This window comes from Microtus oregoni, unplaced genomic scaffold (genome assembly GCF_018167655.1).
Source record: "Microtus oregoni isolate MIOR12 unplaced genomic scaffold, Mior012 000092F_ref0000046, whole genome shotgun sequence".
Lineage (NCBI taxonomy): Eukaryota > Metazoa > Chordata > Mammalia > Rodentia > Cricetidae > Microtus > Microtus oregoni.
In genome coordinates, this window is record NW_024544604.1 from 2,042,600 (window position 1) to 2,061,327 (window position 18,728).

The 18,728-nt window shown below is 37.7% G+C and overlaps 1 protein-coding gene across 1 annotated transcript in view; it reads left to right on the forward strand.

The window, feature by feature from the left end:
- The window catches only part of LOC121442678 (lanC-like protein 3), a 104,282-nt gene that overhangs the window by 9,079 nt on the left and 76,475 nt on the right, over positions 1-18,728 (forward strand). The window contains exon 2 of the mRNA XM_041644289.1: positions 4,598-4,614. Within this exon, the coding sequence (XP_041500223.1) occupies positions 4,598-4,614 (17 nt within the window). The remainder of the gene's footprint in view (positions 1-4,597; positions 4,615-18,728) is intronic.

Here is an 18,728-nt window from a genome sequence, read left to right on the forward strand (position 1 = left end):
GGACATCACACATCAATCTACCTTTTCAAGTGTGCATGTAGTAAACAATTTTTAAGATTGAGTCAAAGTTTACACATGTGTTTTTTATTTGCTGGAGATGATCAGATTATTTTTAAAAGTGCTTTGTCAAGGGAGGCTGACATGGGAGGATTGCTGCAAGTTTGAAGCCAGTCTGGGTTACATAGTGAGTTCCAAACCACCTCAATCTTCATCGTAAGATTCTCTCTTAAAATACAAACCAAACAACAATACAACCTTACCATCAATTTCCATTCCCACCACCTGAGTTTGGGGTTACCCCTGTTCTCACATTCTTTTCAATAGAGAATTTTATAAAATTCGATGGTCATCTAACTGATAAGCATAAAATGAGGTTGGGCATGTCTATGGTAGAAAAGGAGTCCTCTTACTGTTCATGTAGATTTTTACCCAATAGTTTATAGGTAAAGGATTTCACTCAATGTTATAGGAGGAGCAGCGGGCTGCTTCCTGCCATCCAGCTCTTGGCCGCCTGGCTAGCTTATGCCACGAAATAACAGCCACTCTGTTGTAGGGAGCGGCAGGCTACGTTCCCGCCCGGATCCCACCCGGCTAGCTTAGCCCCAGAAATAATAACATACAAATTGTATTCTTTTAAACACTGCCTGGCCCATTAGTTCTAGCTTCTTATTGGCTAATTCTCACATCTTGCTTTAACCCATATTTAGTAATCTGTGTAGCACCACGAGCTGTGGCTTATCAGGAAAGATCTTAACCTGCGTCCGTGTTGGGTGGGAGAATCATGGCGACTGCCTGCTCGGCTTCTTTCTCTTAGCATTCTGTTCTGTCTACTCCGCCTATCTAATTTTCTGTCCTATTAAAGAGCCAAGGCAGTTTCTTTATTAACCAATGAAATCAACACAAAACAGAAGACTTTCCCACATCAACTCAATGTTTGGATATGAGAAATCAACATTTTTAAAAGCAGGCACGTATTGCACACTGCCTGTGTGAAGCTTAAAGATTGGCTTGAAATGACAGTAATGTTGGGGAAATTGGGTTATTGTAGACCAGACCTGAGTTCTAATTGCTTGATAATAGAACTACCAAAAAGTGGGTTGAGTCTATGATTGAGATGATTTGTCACTTACAAATGAATATCCTTTAAATGCTAAAAGGCAAAAAGAAACTAAGAGAACATAATCGCTTATTTACATGCATTAATGTAAACAATTTGAATATATTATGTTCCTATTTTTCCTGTAGTAACGTGTAACTTCATTTTCAAATTTTTGTTTTTAAGTGTCACAATAATTGTTTATATGTATCAAGTACAATTGAATTTTTCAGTACATTGTCAGATGAGCAAATGGGGCTAATTAACACATCTATCATCACAAATATTCATGTTTCATTATGAGAGTGTTTTTCAGTCTACTTTTAAGCAATTTTGAAGCATCAAATACATTAGTATCAACAATATACATTTGTTGTGCTACATTACAAGAGCTTATTCTTCCTATTAAATTTATTTATCTTGTGTCCATCTTCCCTTTCCTCTGGTAACCACCAGTGACTATACTCTATATTTCTATGAATCTTGACTTGGAATATATATAATATATAATATCATCAACAACCTTACCACATGGGCACCATTACTATATTCATAATACCCAGTGAGGAAACTGAAGCCCAGGGAGGTTGAAGAATATACAATTGGGCAGTGGTAGACATTAGACATGAGACTCCACTAGGCGGTTGATAATATCTATTCTTAGTTTGTGTTTCTCACACTTTAGCATTCACACAAATTGAAAATATTGTTCAAAGTCAGATTTGGGATTGGTGGGTTTATTGTGAGGCCCATAATTCTGCCTTTTGAGTAAGCTTATGTGTTGTAATGCTGCTGCCACTGGTCTGTCAAACAGTTGTGAATATAAAGTCTCCCAGTTTTATGGGATTTCCTCTCAAAAAGTTTTACTAATTTACCCCAAGTGTCATGAGTTTCATCATTGTCCTTTAATAAGAATCAACTTTTTTCCATGGGTGCTTTTTCCATTGAGTATGTTTTTTTTCATCTTTTTTTCTGTATTTTTTAAAAAAAATTGTGGGTAGTGAGGGGAACTGTGTAGGTTGTTTGTGTGTATCGTGCATGTATGTGAGTGAGTGTGTGCATGCGTATACAGAGACCACAGCATTACATCTTGCTATTGCTCGTATGCTTATTCCTGTGAGGCAGGGCCTCTCATTGAATCAGAAGCTTCCTTTTGCAGCTAGAATGGCTGGCCAGTGAACTAGCTCCCAGGATCACCTATCCACAGCCCCCAGTGCTGGGCTTATAAGTGCATAACTTTTATGTGATGCTGGGGATTCAAATTTGGGTCCCTATGCTTGCATAGGAAGTACTATTCTTCCCTAGGCCATCTTCTCAGCCCCAGGAGGTTTGGTTCTTTTTTTCTTGTTTGCTTTTTTGAGACTGGGTTTCTCTGTGTAACAGTCCTGGCTGTTCTGGAACTTACTTTGCAGACCAGGCTGGCCTCAAACTCATAGAGATTAGCCTGCCACAGCCTCCTAAGTGCTAGAATTAAAGGCGTGTGCCACCACTGCCCAGTGGTTTTGTTATTAAAGGGCCTAATTAACCACATTCTAGAAATTTTGAATTATTTAATGATAACACAAGAAGAGGCTCTATTAGAACATCCCAGATAAAGTAGAAAATGTCTGCTCAGTACCATTTCCCATTTTAGAATAGTACAGTTAATTTTACCTGTATGACAGAGAGTATTGCTTCTCCCTCAATACAACCTGAAATTGAAGGTAGTTAAACATTTTCCTTTTAATTTTTAAAAATTTTCTGATGTGCTTATCTAACAGACATGATAAAGTCAAAATATTAAACAAAATAACCCATTTAGGTTTAGATATAATTTATAGCTTTTCATGTGTTTATATTTATTCTACTAAAGCTAAAATGTATTCTTTACATTACAATTACTTGAACTATCTTGGTTAATTTTGTTTTGTTACTGAATAAATTAGGAAAGTAAACACAGTAAAATCTTTGTCAGTATATGAAATTTTAAATGTGTTGAGTTTTTCCAATAACAAACTACCATTATTCTATAAGAATATGGCTTTAATGGAATTGAATTTATTAATCTCTAAATATGAAAATTATTTCTTATATTCTATTATATAAAATATGACTTTCTTATTAACTTGTTGACTAATTTCACTTACATTGGTTAATGTAATGACTGGTGTTGATCATGTGACTGATACACAATACACAGATTTCATCCAAGTAGAAGGGACTTTTTTTTATATCTTTCATAGAGCGTAAACAATCCCTTGATTAAACTGAACTGACAGTCTCTAATATGTGATATGTCCAGTTGCTTTTAAACATGATTCAATTTCAGAAACTGATCTATGACTTACATTTTTAAATTATGTACCTAACCCTTTGGCTATATGGTTTGTTCCAGAAAAATAAACAACCAAGCGTGTGTGTGTGTGTGTGTGTGTGTGTGTGTACTACTACTACTACTACTACCATACCACTTATATGTAGGGTGCTAGACACTTGGGCAAATTTCCCTTTTATGAAATCACAGCATTGAATCCATTTGTTTTGTATAAGATCAGACTTCTTTATGAATAGCTTTAGCTATTCTACAACTCTAGCAATGAGTGACTTTTACATGTTGAAGTGTGGGTATTGTTATCTGAGTCATAAAGAAACTGTCTCCAGCCTTAACAGACTTCACTGGTGAGCACATCATCTAAATGAGAGGTGACAAAGGAAATATTGGCCATAGCATTAATGTGCCGTTAGATGTTACTGTGTCCATCTGCTGGTTGGTATCTTTGCATGGGATAGATTCCAGTGCTCAGTGGTGTGTTGAAATCTGGTGTCCATGGCAACAAAAGCATCTCTGGTCTCAAAGCAAGCACTGTGGGGACCAACTGGATCTCCACTCATACAATGACTTCAAGAAGGAACCACTTTCTTAGCAGATTTTCCAGGTATCTAAGCTCAAAGAGACCCAAAACACAATCAGAAACGAAATATCACCAACATACAAATTTACTTTTCTTTTTTTTAAAAAAAATGCTTTTGTTATTTTGAGATAGAATTAAAGCATAGCTCTTGCTGGCATTGAACTGTGTTGGGTCAGGCTGTCCTCAAAGTCACAATTCTCCTGCTTTAGCTTCCCAAGCGCTGTGATTACAAGCCTGTATCATCATTCCTGATACATATTTTCTCTCTCTTTTTTTTGCTTTTAAAACCCTTTTCTAATTTGCCTGTGAGGCAAAATGAATTACACATATGTTACAAATTGTATCCGTTGAAATAGGTTGGGGTCTCAGCAAAGGTGTTTTAATGTAGTAGTTCAAAACAGAACCTTCAGATTCACCACCAGCTTTGAGATTGAATCCTGGCTCCAGCACAGACGTTTGTTGACTTTAGGTAAGCTACTTAGCATTTTTGAGGCTTAATTTTCTGATTTGCAAAGTGTAATCCAAACATCACTGACCTCTTAGGGTGCTGAGATAAGCCAGGGAGGCTATGCTCATGATGTGTTTAGCAGAGGATCCTCTAGGTATAGAGGGGGCTTGTGTGTGTCAGTCATTCTTTTATTTTTATTTTGAATATTATCCCTAATGTGAAATGAAACTCTGTTGTCCAAATAGTACAAGGATGTGTTTTTGGACTTCTGGCAGTCTGTCTACTATTCCCTGAGGTGGTTTTGGTAAGCTGCTGTGTCCTGACTGGCAACAGTAGAGCTCTGAGATTTTCACACAGAGGCTGCAAAGGGCTAGCAGGAAACAGCCTGCGCTCTGCCACACAGGAGATTAAACTGAGCTGCTCAGACAGATTAGGTGTCAAAGTAAATTGAGTGCCTGGGCATCACCCCTGAAATATGAACCTACATGAGTTCCCCTTTCCTCTGGGGAAAAGAATCTTCCTTTCTGTTGGAAAGAAAACCTTAGGTTCCTTACAAACTGAATCTAGGGACTTGATGTGCTGAGTCCCTAGAGGAAATCATCTCACTGACTTGAAGCTACTGTCAAATGCTAAGAAAACGATGTTGGAATGTTGATTTCTTGTTCTGTCCACCCCCAGCTTTTTTTCCTTCTGAAGCTCATTTGTTTACATGGCATTAACTCAAAATTTCAGAGGAATTTCGATAGTTGTGATTTGTTGAAGTTACAACTTTAAATAACTTTTCCTTAGCAAATGATCCAGACGATATATATTAGGTAGCCTGTTTTGGAAAAGGATGAATAAATACAATTAATGATTCTTTCAAGGTGTTTATTAAGATTCTAGAGATTGAAGTGAATTGTTTTTGTATTAATACACTTTCTGCTTTGTGTCAGAAAACCATAGTGCAGTTCATTGCAGATTTTACAGACTAAATCTACATTTCACTCTTCAGCTTCTAGCTCCTATATATAGTGATTAATAATAAAGCTTTTAGTACTATCAACTACTCTGCTCTAATGATTCATAATTGTGACTTTTCATTATCCATAATCAATGAGGTCCTGCATGTATTCATGAGTTCTACTTATGACCTTCAGTATCACACCAAGTAAGTTCAGGTCTTGAGTTTAATATTTGTGTTGATCTGTTATATGTTTTTCCTCTGAATCCAGTGCTTCTCCCAGTTGAGCATGCAGTAGAATCCCTGGAGGGTTTGTGAAACACACATGACTGGCTCTCTCCGTAACGTTTTGACATAGTAGGTATAAAACTGGGCCTGAGAATGTTTGTACATATATGCTCCTGTTTCTGCTACTGGTTTGGAAAATACATTTTGAGAACATTATTAGCCTAAACTTGTACAAACATCACTAAATGTGGGAACTAGATGGAGTCATGTGACAGTTGTGGCATAAATTTCTTATAACTGCCAGAAAATGGGTCAAAAACTAAGACTTACTATATGCTAGTCACTATGATAAATGTAACACTTCTATTACAAGTAGAAAGTAGGTCATAAAAATCACAGGGTAACATGCAAATACTCATGCTGAATTAATTGTGAGGACTTCATGACACACAAGCATTTATACAACTTAGCCTTTTCTTTCAAAGCAACTCCTACCACACTGGTAGCAATTCTGTGAGTCGAACAGCAAGTTAAAAGAGTATGTATGACATTCAGACTCAAGAAAAAATAAGAGCTACAGATACTGATATTTGGGAGAATACTCTATCCCAGTGTCCACCCAATAGCCACCAACAATCCTTTCCAGGCTCCCATTTCCCTTTGAGGTTTTAACATTGAAACTGAAAAAGCAATTGTCTGTAAAAGACATTTGACATTTGATCTCAAGAGCAGTTATCTTAACAAAGAAAACCAACAAGGAAACTGAAAACTTGGAGGAAAACAGGTGGTGTTAGGAACATGTCCCCCAGAGGCCTGTTTTAAAAGGCTTTGTCCTCAGCTGGTGCTATTGGAAGGTGGCAGAACCTCTCAGAGGATTTGGTTGTTTGTGTGTGTGTGGGGGGGATGTCCTCAAATGGAATTGTGGGAGCCAACCTCTTTCCCTTCTTTGAATCTGACATGAGGTCTTCATCCATTACATGATTCTAACACACAAGGTGCCGCTCCACAACTGGCCCCAAAGCGTCAGACCACCAACTGTGGATGAAACCTTTTGAAACAGAGTCATTTTTGATATTGCTACAGTGACAGCAAGCTCACTAACATTGAGCATAAGAAAACTAAATGTCCAACACTCTCCAAATGTGCAAATCGATATTGTCAAAGGGGAAAGTGAGCACATGAAGAGGATGAAGTAGGATATTATTGAGAAGGGCAATCATAACAGAAAAGAACTCTGAGAAGTTCACAATATGTTAGCAGTAAAAACACTTCCATTGAAGGATTAGACTATTGTTGAATAAACATCCCTAAAAGTTCAGCCAAAAGACAATAAGACTGATAAAATGAGAGAAGATTATACCAGCTTTGATGGGAGAAGCATCACACGGCCCCTTCTCTAGATGAAGAGCAACCAATGGCTGCCGAAAGAAGGAGAACTCCTTTTCTCCAGGAATGAGCCCTGGTTATCAAAACCCCAGTGGTCAGCCCTAAACGTAGTACATAAAGGCAAAGCTAAATGAACTCAGTAGGTTGTATACATACATGTATGTATATGTGTAATAATAATTTTAAAAGAAGAGGTCATGAATTTAAGAGGGAGTGGGTTCATGGGGAAGTGAGATGAGGGAAAAGGGGGGATGGGAATGATGTAAAGACAGTACTCATGTATGGAATTTCAAAAGTTATAAATTAAAGAGCAATTAATTAGAGGAATGCTAACCTCTGCCTACTAGTCAGTCCCAATTAAAAGAAAATAAAGTAAGCAAAGAGGGAAATGATGGAAAATGAAATGGAGTGCAAGACATGCGTGGCAACAGTTAAATAGTTAATAGTTAAATAGTTCACCACGAAGCTGAATGGAAGGGGATTTTAAAAGCTTTCAAAAAGTAAACCAGAATTGGTTTTGTGCACCTGAGGAAGCCAGATGAGGAGCAAGAACTCCAAAATTTGAAAATAAAAAGCTAATTCTCAGTTAGAATTTTATAACAGACTATGCTATCTCTTAAGTATAAAAGTAGCAACATACTCTGATGCTACAGATCTCCAAGCTTCACATTTTTGGGGCACCCACAACAAGGGAATGAGCCAAGCAACAGAAAAGTGTGGGGACCTCAAATCCTGGAGTGGCAAAATAGATGTGGTAACAGGAACCTATGAGAACAGTGCTAAAGGGCATTTTGGATGGTAGCTGAGTATAAATGCCAAAACGGAAGATGGAGAAGAGAGGAAAAGATGATCATCACACGTGCTATTTAGGGAAGGTGAGGAAGTAGGATGGAGGTATTATAAGACAGCTAATTAGTCACACCAAATTCATAAATAATTAATAAATAGGAAAATCATTATATAAGAATTTCATTTTAATATATGGAGGTAAGTCATTAGAAAAAAACATGGTTTATAAAAGTGTTCTAGATTTTTTTTACCTCCAGTGAATTGGAATATGAGGGGGGAGAGGTAGAACAAGGAAAAACTGTTCTTATTTTGGAAACCTGCTGACTCTCTGGGTTAGCTATGTGTAATTTTTTTTTGAGAAATATCAGGAACATATTCCTTCACTGGCCTCACCTATATGGTGGGCTAAAATATTCCACAATGTATTCTGTCCTTCACATTTACCCTGTTAACACTAAGAAATCTTAATTGTTATGTATTACTAAGCTATCCAGTGTAGTGTTAAGGGATACATGTAGACTGTTAAAGGTTGCTATCATTAAGCAAATTAGCTGATTCGCTGTGCTAATATAATTACCATTATGCTATTTTAAATTTGTATTAGTTTTCAGACAGTGTATTTGGATTATGTCCCTCACTAAGTCCTCCCAGATCCTCACTTCCTCCCAACCCACTCTTTTTTTTTGTGGCAAGAGTGGTTAAACTGTCATCTAGTATGGATCTCAAAATACTTTATAATTTTATTACCCGTAGGTCTGTATCATGTACAGTAAGCAGCTCTCTAGGCTTCTTCAGCCTGCACATCTGTTGCTTTGTTTTTTGCCTGATAATGAACCAATATTCCTGGAGTACTTACATTAAATAATGAAGCCATTTATAGAAGAATGTTGCCAACCCATATTTAACATCAGAAATATGGTCTGCTATAACTCTTACATTCTTAGAAGTCACACTCAAATAAGATTTAATTAAAGTGATGACATTTCAATATTTTGAACTAGTTTGAACTAATAACCCTGTGTGAATTTAACACTTTGTGTATTTTAACTTAAGACTGTGTCTTAGTGAGGTACTGTGTAAAATCATGAAAATAAGTGTATTAAACTTTTATATGGGGGTGATAAAGTTTTAGTTAAAATAATTAAAAGTGAAGGCATAGATGATTAGGATACAAGAGTGGTTGAAACATTTATGCAATACAAAACGAGACAAAATTTTCTCATATGCATGACTCAGATGCTTCAAAATCTAAAGTGCTTCCAATCCATTCTACTGGTCATATCTAATAATTATATAAAGCAATGTATTGCCAACTACCTCTAACCACTTAAGCTATCCTATTTAATTCTCATGAAATCTCAAGTTACAAATTACTTCTCTCGTTTTCAGACTAGAAAATAGGAAACATGTGAAAGGATAAATAACTTTTCCAGGATATATGGTAAGAAGTAGAATAATTATAGCACTATTGCCTAAGTTGGATGCTTTTTAAACATATTTTTCTCCAATTTAATATGTGTATATATAGTAAATTTAATCATATTCATCCCTATTATGAATTTCTTACCCTCTCCACCTCCCACATACTTTTTTCTTCTTCCCAACAAGTCCTTCTTCACTAGGGTACTTTTGATAGGCACCAACTAGTTGGGAATCTAATTAAAAAGCTGCAAACCAAGACTAACCTCTGAAATTTATAGTCTCCCATTGATAAGGAATTGAGTCAAGTCTAGAATCCAAATTCTTCTACTAAGTTGTGATCTCTTTACATCATTCATCTAGTTTAACATAAATGTTCAAATTTCCTCTTCCTTGAGTATGTCAATAAATACTGACAAAATGGCAGCTAATTTGTTTTCTGTTTATTAAGAGGCCTCTCAAGGGACCATTTGGAGATTTTAAACCAACCTGAGGATTTAGGACCAAATTAGTTGCCTACAAAATCTCACAGAGGTGAGGTACAGGAAAGTCATTACCAAATAGAACATAGAAAGATGTTAGGTGGTGTTAGGATGGGAAAAAGCATGATGCCTGCAGAAGTAATGGTAAGGGCAAGCGGTAAGCAGGTTTCCAGTGTTACATTTGTTCTCGGGTTTTCTTTTTCTTGTGTGTGTGTGTGTATGAGCTTTTACTTATATATTTGATTTGATCTTATTTATTTTTAAAAACAATCTTTCCTCATTATTATATACCATTCCCAGTTCCCATTTCCTCCCCTTTTCCTGCTCCCCCTGCTTTCCCCCTACCCTACCCCATCCACTCCTCAGAGAGGGTAAGGCTTCCTTCCCAAGGGGAGTCAACAAAGTCTGACACATCACTTTGAGGCAGGACTAAAATCCTCCTTACTATATCTAGGTTGAGCAAGGTATCCCTCTTAAGAGAATGGGTTCCAGAAAGCCAGTTCAAGCACTAGGGATAAATCCTGATCCTACTGCCAGTGGCCTCTCATTCTGCCTCAGCCACTCACAATGGTCACCCACATTCAACAGACCTAGTTTTGTCCTATGCTGGTTCCCATGCTGTTAGTCTGAAGTTGGTGAGCTAGTTCCATGATTTTTACTATTTTTCTTACATTTTATTCTCTTTCTTAACACTTTGCTGTAGTGTCCTTAGCTGTTCTTTTGTTTGTACTGCTTATTGCATGTAATGTATTTATTTTCATGCTGTATGTTTCTCAGGGAGCCTTTCCTGCATCATACATGGGCCAACTCCGTATTTTTTACTGTCATCAATGTTTTACTACTACTGAGATGGGTTCTGGTCAGCTTCCCAGCAAACAGAATAGTCTTTGTACATATTTCCTGAAAGAAGGAATAAAGCAGTTGAAATGCTTTTAATTTCATGAAATCTAATAACACCTTTGAGGCTATTATACAGTCTCCAGAAGGAAGGGCCATATTTTGAATCTAGCTCTTCACAATCTCTTTTTCTAAATATGTTTTTAGTCTCTGACAGAAGAGGTACTTAGGATTCAGTATTTGATGGACACAATTATTGGTTAGTCATGAACATTGTCATATTTTCACTTATAATCAACCTTTCAACAGCCACAGGATGTTAAATTTTGCTTTTTTCATTATAAATGGGAAATGTACTAGCTTGTAACAGGTCAAAATGATCCACTCATGCCATTCTGTGATAACAAATAGAACCCTGTGATTGCTAACATTAAGGACACGGTGGAAGAATAGAATAATGTTGAGCCGCACAGTGCTTTGCATCTTAAAAGCTTTTGTTTTGCATTTTAAAATCATCCCCATTGTGTTTATATTTTTGGAGGTGATAAAATCCTGTATATGTTTCTGGACCTTTTTCATTTACTATTTTAAGGCTTGCAATTTTTCTTGGCAAACTGAACACTAAGAGATCAGCTATTGGAATTGCTTCTCTTTGTTTCTCTAGCACAGTCACTGTTTTCTTGAAAAGAAGAAAGGTAAACTTAATATCGAAAATGGTGGCTTTGATTTTATGTTCAAGTAGCATCTCCTTAAACAGTTGTTAAATATGAATAATAAATCACAGATTAAAAATTGATTTACAGTAATTTTCCTTGTACTGTGGCAAATAAATGACTATCTAATCATACCCTTCCAGTAGTGAATAAGCAAACACCTGAACAGATAATTAAACCATGTGTTTGAAAGAAAACTGGACCTTCAGAATATTTCTTGAGCATATGCTGACTGAATATTTCTTTAATTTGGTAGCTTGAACTTTTAATTAATGAGGTGACAGCCTATATGGGATAACGGTTGCTTCTTTATGCAGATTGACCAACAGGTGATTCAACATCAGTATGTCCAGAAGTCATATAAAAGGACTCAGTTCTTCCCCTTGGTGCAGATAATTTCTTCAAGGTTCTAACTGACACTGCTGTGCCATGTGGCTTTAAATATTTGGTTTTCAAGCTTTGGGGATCTTATAGTTTACAGCAGGCAAGCCACATGTCTGTCCTGACGCACCAAATGAAAGCCAAAGGCAAATCAATAGTTTTATTTGCTAATGCTGTTTTATTAAAGCGATTTCAAGCCCATTATACTGTTATAATTAGCTTCAGCCGTCATCTTGCCCCAGACCTAGAGTCACCTGACAAGAGAGAGCCTCGTCTGAAGGACTGCCTCAATCAGATTGGCCTGTGGCCATGTCTGTGAGGCATTTTCTTAATTGCTCATTTATGTAGGAGGTCCTAGCCCACTGTGGGTATTACTGTCCTTAGGCAGGTGGGTCTGATCTATGTAAGAAAGGTAGATGAGCAAGGCAGGAGGAGCAAGCCAGTTTATGCTTTTCAAGTTTCGAGCTTGAGTGCCTGTCCTGGTTTCCCTCAGTGATGAAGTAAGTAGAAATAAACTCTTTCCTCCCCCAAGTTGCTTTTATCAGGGTCTTCTTTGGTATTCTTTTTCCTCTCATCTGTCCCAACTGTGGTAGACACCACTAATCTAGTTTATTTTCTACTTTGCTGAACATTTATATCACCCTTCATGGCAGAAAAAGCACTGGTGTTTGGGCTTTTTTTTTTTTCTTAAAAAAGCAAGGACCCTCCCCATCATTTTATTTTTACCCATGTTTGACTTCATCTTGAAAGTTTTGGTACACTAATGCAGACTGTGAGAGCTGAGTCCTACTACCTTCTGACTAGTAGTTATGTTTAGATCCATTCCAATTTCAGATGTTAAAATGTGAAAAAAAGAAGTACATCTTGGAATTGAGAAAATTTTGTAGTGTTTGAGGGAAGGTTACTTATGGCTGTATAGAGCAGCGCTATTCAGCGTGTACCTTGATGGCCAGTGCTATTCTGCAAATACGTTATTGATCTACAAAGACGGAGGCACAAAAAATGACAGTAAGTATTGAACTTTTGGACAATTAAACTGTAATTTTTGCTATTTGAGTCTAATAATACAAAATTGGGACTTCTGTTTTGTTTTTTTTACTTCAATTTTCTGTAGCAATGATCAATATGTTATTTTAGGAGAATAGCAGTCCATGGTGCATTAGAAATAAAATGAACAAAATAAAACTAGTCTTTTACCAATGACAATTTCTATAATATTGATCCTCATGCGCCTCAAATTTTGGCATTCCTTGGATCACATGGAATGCTTAATAAAGCATGGGATACTGGTCTTTACATAGGTCTCCAGGCAGGTAGTGGGAGAATTTGCATTTCTACCAAGTTCCCAGCTGGTGTTCATATTTCTGGTCCAGGGATGCTTTGAAAATCCTTGCCTAAGATCAGTATACTGCTGGCTGCAGAACTTTTGTGGCCAAAGATTTTCAGTCTGGTTTGTTGTACAGAATCTCTCAATGCTCTTTAGGAAGGTTTTCTTCTTCCAGAAGTCATGCTTGTATCTAGTGAAGTTAGACTAACTTCTCCAAACCTTAGTGTGAATATTGCCTTGGAGGCTGTTAGAATTCCACCAGTTTTCCGAGCCTCAGGAGAGGCTACAAAATACATTTGGTCATATTTGATGAGATGTTCACACTCTTAGGAGGGCAAGATGTATATTTTGCTTCTCAGGTGAATTGGTGCCATGATTGGCTGTAAATAAGCTCCTGATTTTTTGAAAATGTTTTAGACAGTCTGTTGACAGCACTGTAGAATTTCTGACTGTTGAAGTAGCACAAATGCCCAAAGTGGCCCTTTCTTGTTTAAAAGTCACATCACATTAGACTTTGAGATATTTGCATTGCCTCATGGAGGTGACATAGGCACTTTCTTAGTGAATATTTGCATTGCATATCCACAGCATGCTTTTCAGTAATGACTATGATCATATGTCACCCTGAACAATATGCACTACCCTTCAAAGATTTTATGAAGTGACCTTCGGGGAAAATCATCTTTGGAACTGTCAAAAACATCAATCGCTGGTGCTGCAGGCAGAGTGACTTCCTTTCTTGTCCTGATAGCAAATGTGTAAATCTTTGCAGTGTCCAGAGTCACTCTAAATATTAGCTGTTGTCTTGCCCTTCAGTGAAGTCGTAGTAACTAGCCCCCTGTGATTCTGGATTTTATAACCTGTTAGAAAATTTCTTCTCAAACTTCTTGTATCTGACTAACCTGGTAAACATGCTAGAGTTCGTGTATGGGATTTGAGATTATGTATTTTTTGTAGGATTCTATTGATGCTAGTGTTCCTTAGCCTATGGAACACAGGTAAAGGAACAAAGTGATAAGTAGTTTTGAACTTCTTTCATATGGCAACGCCTCTTGTGAACTAGAGACTAGTGTAATCCTCTCTACTAGACGTTTATCCTGGTTACCCAGAGTGGTCTTTACCAGCACCCTTATATTCATAGAACAATAATATTTAACTTACTCTACAGAGACTATTCACCTTAAAAACCATTCCTTTTATGTCGTTACACTTTGGGATCTTTTTACCTCAGTTGTTTTCCAAATTGAGGCACTGAAGTTATAACATAAAGACAGAACATATGCATATCATGTGTAAATCCTTGGGAAACAGCCCTCATAAAAAATTTTCAGGTTTATTTCTAGCAGAAAATTCTGTTGCAGGGAAAGGTTGTTATGAATGTCATACTGAAGGTAATTCTAAAACATTTTATCAGAGAAAACACCCCATATCTAAGAAAAGACAAAATGAGGTCTTTGTAATGTGCTGCTTAATGATGTCCCCAGCTTTCATTTGTTAACCTTCAGCTAGCTATCAATGGTCAGTGGTGCATGAGATGAGTGCTGCTGTGCTAAAATGAGCATTTCATTGTTTGCTTTAGTCTCGAGTGAAACAGGAATAATAAGAAATGTTAATGCACTTATATATGGCCATCATACACACCTCTTCCCAAAGGATATGTTATTGTAATGTAGCAGGGATTGTTTTAGACAGTGAAATCTGCTCAGATCTGAGGATGAATGCTGGATTCTTTTCCTAGCCAAATGTATCAGTTAACAAGGTTTGTAGCTGAAAAGTGGTAGAAAATGTGAGTTTTAGTGGCTTGAAATAGGGTGACTCTTGTAATGCATTAATACATCTGGAAATAGGTAGCTGTTGGCCATTGTTCAATGAGTGACTGGTATCAGTGCCTTTGTCTGTACTGTTCTTGGCCCCTCCTGCATTATGGTTGCAAAATTTATGCTGAAGCTGCAGATGCCAGACCTGTGTTCAAAGCAAGTAAACGTGAAAATGCTCTCAACTTACCAGAAGAGCAAAAGCTGTCCAATAAATCTCTAGCTAATTTCTCCTCCAGTCTGAGACCCAACTGTCACCTGGCCACACAAAGCTAGCAGGAAAAGCTTGCATTGATCTGGGTTGCCTTGCAACACATTAGCACACAAGAAAGAAAATAATAGCTTTCTTTAATTTTTTAAAATTACATTGATTTATTCTAAGTGTGTGCTGGGGGGGTTATAATATTGAGTGGGCATGGAGGTCAGAGAACAACTTGCAAGAGTTATTTCTGTTCTTTTACTGTGTAGGATCTGGGTATTGAACACAGGTTGTAAAACTTGGTGGCAGTTGCCTGAACCCACTGAGCTATCTCCCTAATCCCCCAAATGACTTTGAGTATGCAACTGTGTGTCACACCCAAAGTAACCAGAAGTAGAATTTCCGTTCCTGCTGTGATCCAACTTTTTCTTTTCTTTGCAAAATGTATTTTTCATTACTGGGAATAACATGTATAGTAAAGAGGTTTGATAGCAGGGAGAAACAAAGGTCCAATAGGCTTTTTTTTTGTATAAGTGACATGCATATGTATACAGGTTTCTGAAGGCACAAATTCTATTTAGATTCCAAAGAAAACAGAAATGGTCCTCACATCCTAAATACAAATCTGTTTTTAAATTCAACAGCAGAATTTCCCTGGTAACTATTGTGGTGGTCTCCTTATCCTACCATCTTTTTAGAAAGTCAAGTATTAAACAGCTTGTGTTGTCAGCTTAATGAATCCCTAATGATTCTGAAAGAAAACCTTGCATTATTAATTATAATTAGAATGCCTCTTGGGATGCTTCAAGATTCAGCTGTTGATAAAGAGCAATCAATAAGTTTTGTTTTTATAATGAAGCAGCATGAAGCATGAAAATCTTGAGATCATGTATATTTTCTTTTTAAAATGGTTCTTTGAATATTGATTTCTTTTATTCTAGTACTTTTGGTGTATTTTCACTCTAAGTTTTGTTTGGCTTTCTTTGCTTTTTCAACCAATACTAATTAGATTTTTATTTGACATTGCCAACTGTTGAGTCTAACTACTTGTGCCCCTTCTTTTAACCTTACTAAATAATTTAGTTGTTACTGTGATTTAATTCTTCTTTTGAAATTGAAATTTTCATATTTTTCTGACAGTGTATTTTTTTTTCTGTTCTCAATTAAAAACCTAATTTTTACAGTTAAAGTCACATTTCTCACTGTGGCTTTGTAATATTCTGAAGGTGATTGCCTGATTTAATCCTCTCTGTACTTTTTGACTCAGAATTAGCTCATGCATTTTTAGCTGTAGTACAGTCAATGAGGGAATGATTTCCATATTGTACATATTCTAGAATTTCTGTAGAAAAATTAGATGAAAGGCTATTAGATCCAGCACTTGGGAGGCAAAGACAGGCAAATTTCTATGAGTTCCAGGACAGCCTGAGCTCTAATACCCTGTCTCAAAAAACCATACATACATAAGTAAATAAATAGTGTTTCAAAATTTCCGCATCACACAGTTACAGCTTCTGGGTGTTGTGACCATGGAAATGTGAACATGAAATGTTATTCTTTACATGTTGCTTCCCCTTTTCTGGTTGACATAATAACTGTAAACTTTGTCCCCTCTTTTTGTACCTGCACAAGGCTTGGAACTTGGTTGGGTTGATATTTTGGGTCAAGAGCTCCAGGGGCCAAGGACTGTATTTCATCACATTCATCACTATAATTGATGCCCATTAAATCAATGAATGAATGAAAAATACCATGCTGTAATTCTTAGAATTGAGAGTTGCCTTGTGCCTGCTTTCCTCTGCTCTTAATAACGTGTATCAGAAGACTTCTTGCAATACCCCTGCAGATCCAGAAATTAAGACCCACACAGCTGTGATTTGCCCATGAGTGCCCAGCTGCTTAAAGTTCTATAAATATTTTCAACTTTTCTTTTTAGGGCACAGTATGCCTTGTATGTCAGTAAAGGAGGGTGGAAATGAATGTGATATGAAGAGAAGAAAAATGTTGAATTTGTTCATCACATTCAGGTTTTAAGTTAACTTTACAATTGCTGCCTAAGAAATAGATAATAAAATGGGTGACTCTCTTATTCTTGGGAGATGAAAATATGATTTCAGCTTTATTAACTGAGGTTGCAATGTTGAGATGATGCCAGCTTCCCTGCTGGGCAACCTACCGACATTTCACCTAGGCATCGAGTTTCCTGTTCCTCTGTCTGTGACCTTCCTGCTGTTCCCACTTTGCCAAAGGCTTGATCTCCCTCAGCTGTGTGAGCATCTGCCCTTTGTTGTACTTGAGCTGAGAATGATTCCAACATTTCAATTGCTCTTTTCCCGGTGAGCTCGAGAGACAGAGTGGAAAGCTGCGTGACAGCTGTTGGACTCTCCAGCCGGAAGATAAGGACTTTCCTAAAGCCCCGCACCTTTGAAGTCAGCGGCTTCTCTCTAGGTTGCTCTGTCTTTGAAGTTGTAGTCAGGCCTGCTGCTCTCCTTAGAGGTACAGTGGGATAGTCCACAGTCGTTTTAACATGGGACATCCTTTTGTGAGTAAAATAGAGAACTTTTTAAGACACTCGAGCCTGCTATTGCATTGGTCAGTTATTTATTGCCATATAGCAAAATGCCTCAAGACTTAGTGGGGTATGTGGTATTGTTACGATTGCTTACAAGTCTGTAGGTCATCTGGCAGTGGTTCTGCTCTGTGAGAGTTAGCTGATCTTGGCTGAATTTCCTCCTGTATCTATAGTTAGCTTCAAGGTCAGCTAATGCTGGCAGATCTGGGCTGAATGACCTCCCTTATATCTTTCAGTTAGCCAGTTTGGGGGTAGACGGATAGGATAGGGATGGCTGACTTATAGGAGTAGGGATAGAAGCATGGAAGCACTTCACTGGACCACTTAAGTCATATGGCCAGTCCAGTTTCAAAGGGTAGCAGCTGAACTCTCTCTCTCTCTCTCTCTCTCTCTCTCTCTCTCTCTCTCCCTCTTTGTGTGTGTGTGTGTGTGTATGGGAGAAACTACAAAGTAAAATGACAAGGCAATGGATTTAGAGAGGGTGGGATATTAGGTTTTCCAGGATGACAGAGTAGGTGATGTAGCAGGCCATGGTTCATTGGGAATGAATGCATGGGTGTGTGTTTTCAGAGTTGTAGAGTACAAGGAACTCAGGACCACGAGGGGTGCACCCACACACTAAGACAATGGGGATGTTCTATTGGGATCTCACCAAGGCCAGCTGGCCTAGGTCTGAAAAAGCATGGGATAAATCCGGACTAGCTGAACATAGCGGACAATGAGGAATACTGAGAATTCAAGAACAATTGCAGTGGGTTTTTGATCCTACTGCACGTACTGGCTTTGTGGGAGCCTAGGCAGTTTGGATGCTCACCTTACGAGACCTGGATAGAGGTGGGCAGTCCTTGGGCTTCCCACAGGTCAGGGAACCCTGATTGCTCTTTGAGCAGATGAGGGAGGGGGACTTGATCGGGGGAGGGGGAGGGAAATGGGAAGCAGTTGTGGGGACGAGGCAGAAATCCTTAATAAATAAATAAATTAAAAAATAGAAAGATATGTCTGATGGAAAAGAAGTATAAGACAGGTCCTGAGTAGTCATCCATGATAATGTAGTCCCTTTGTAACCATCACCTCTCGTTGGGGCTGTTATGAAGAATGCCAAGCTGCTTTACCCACTTCACAGGTATAATGAACTATTTACCACTGCCTTCTCAGAACCAGTACCAGGTAGTAAATGTCTATTTCCCCAGAGTGAGACCAGAA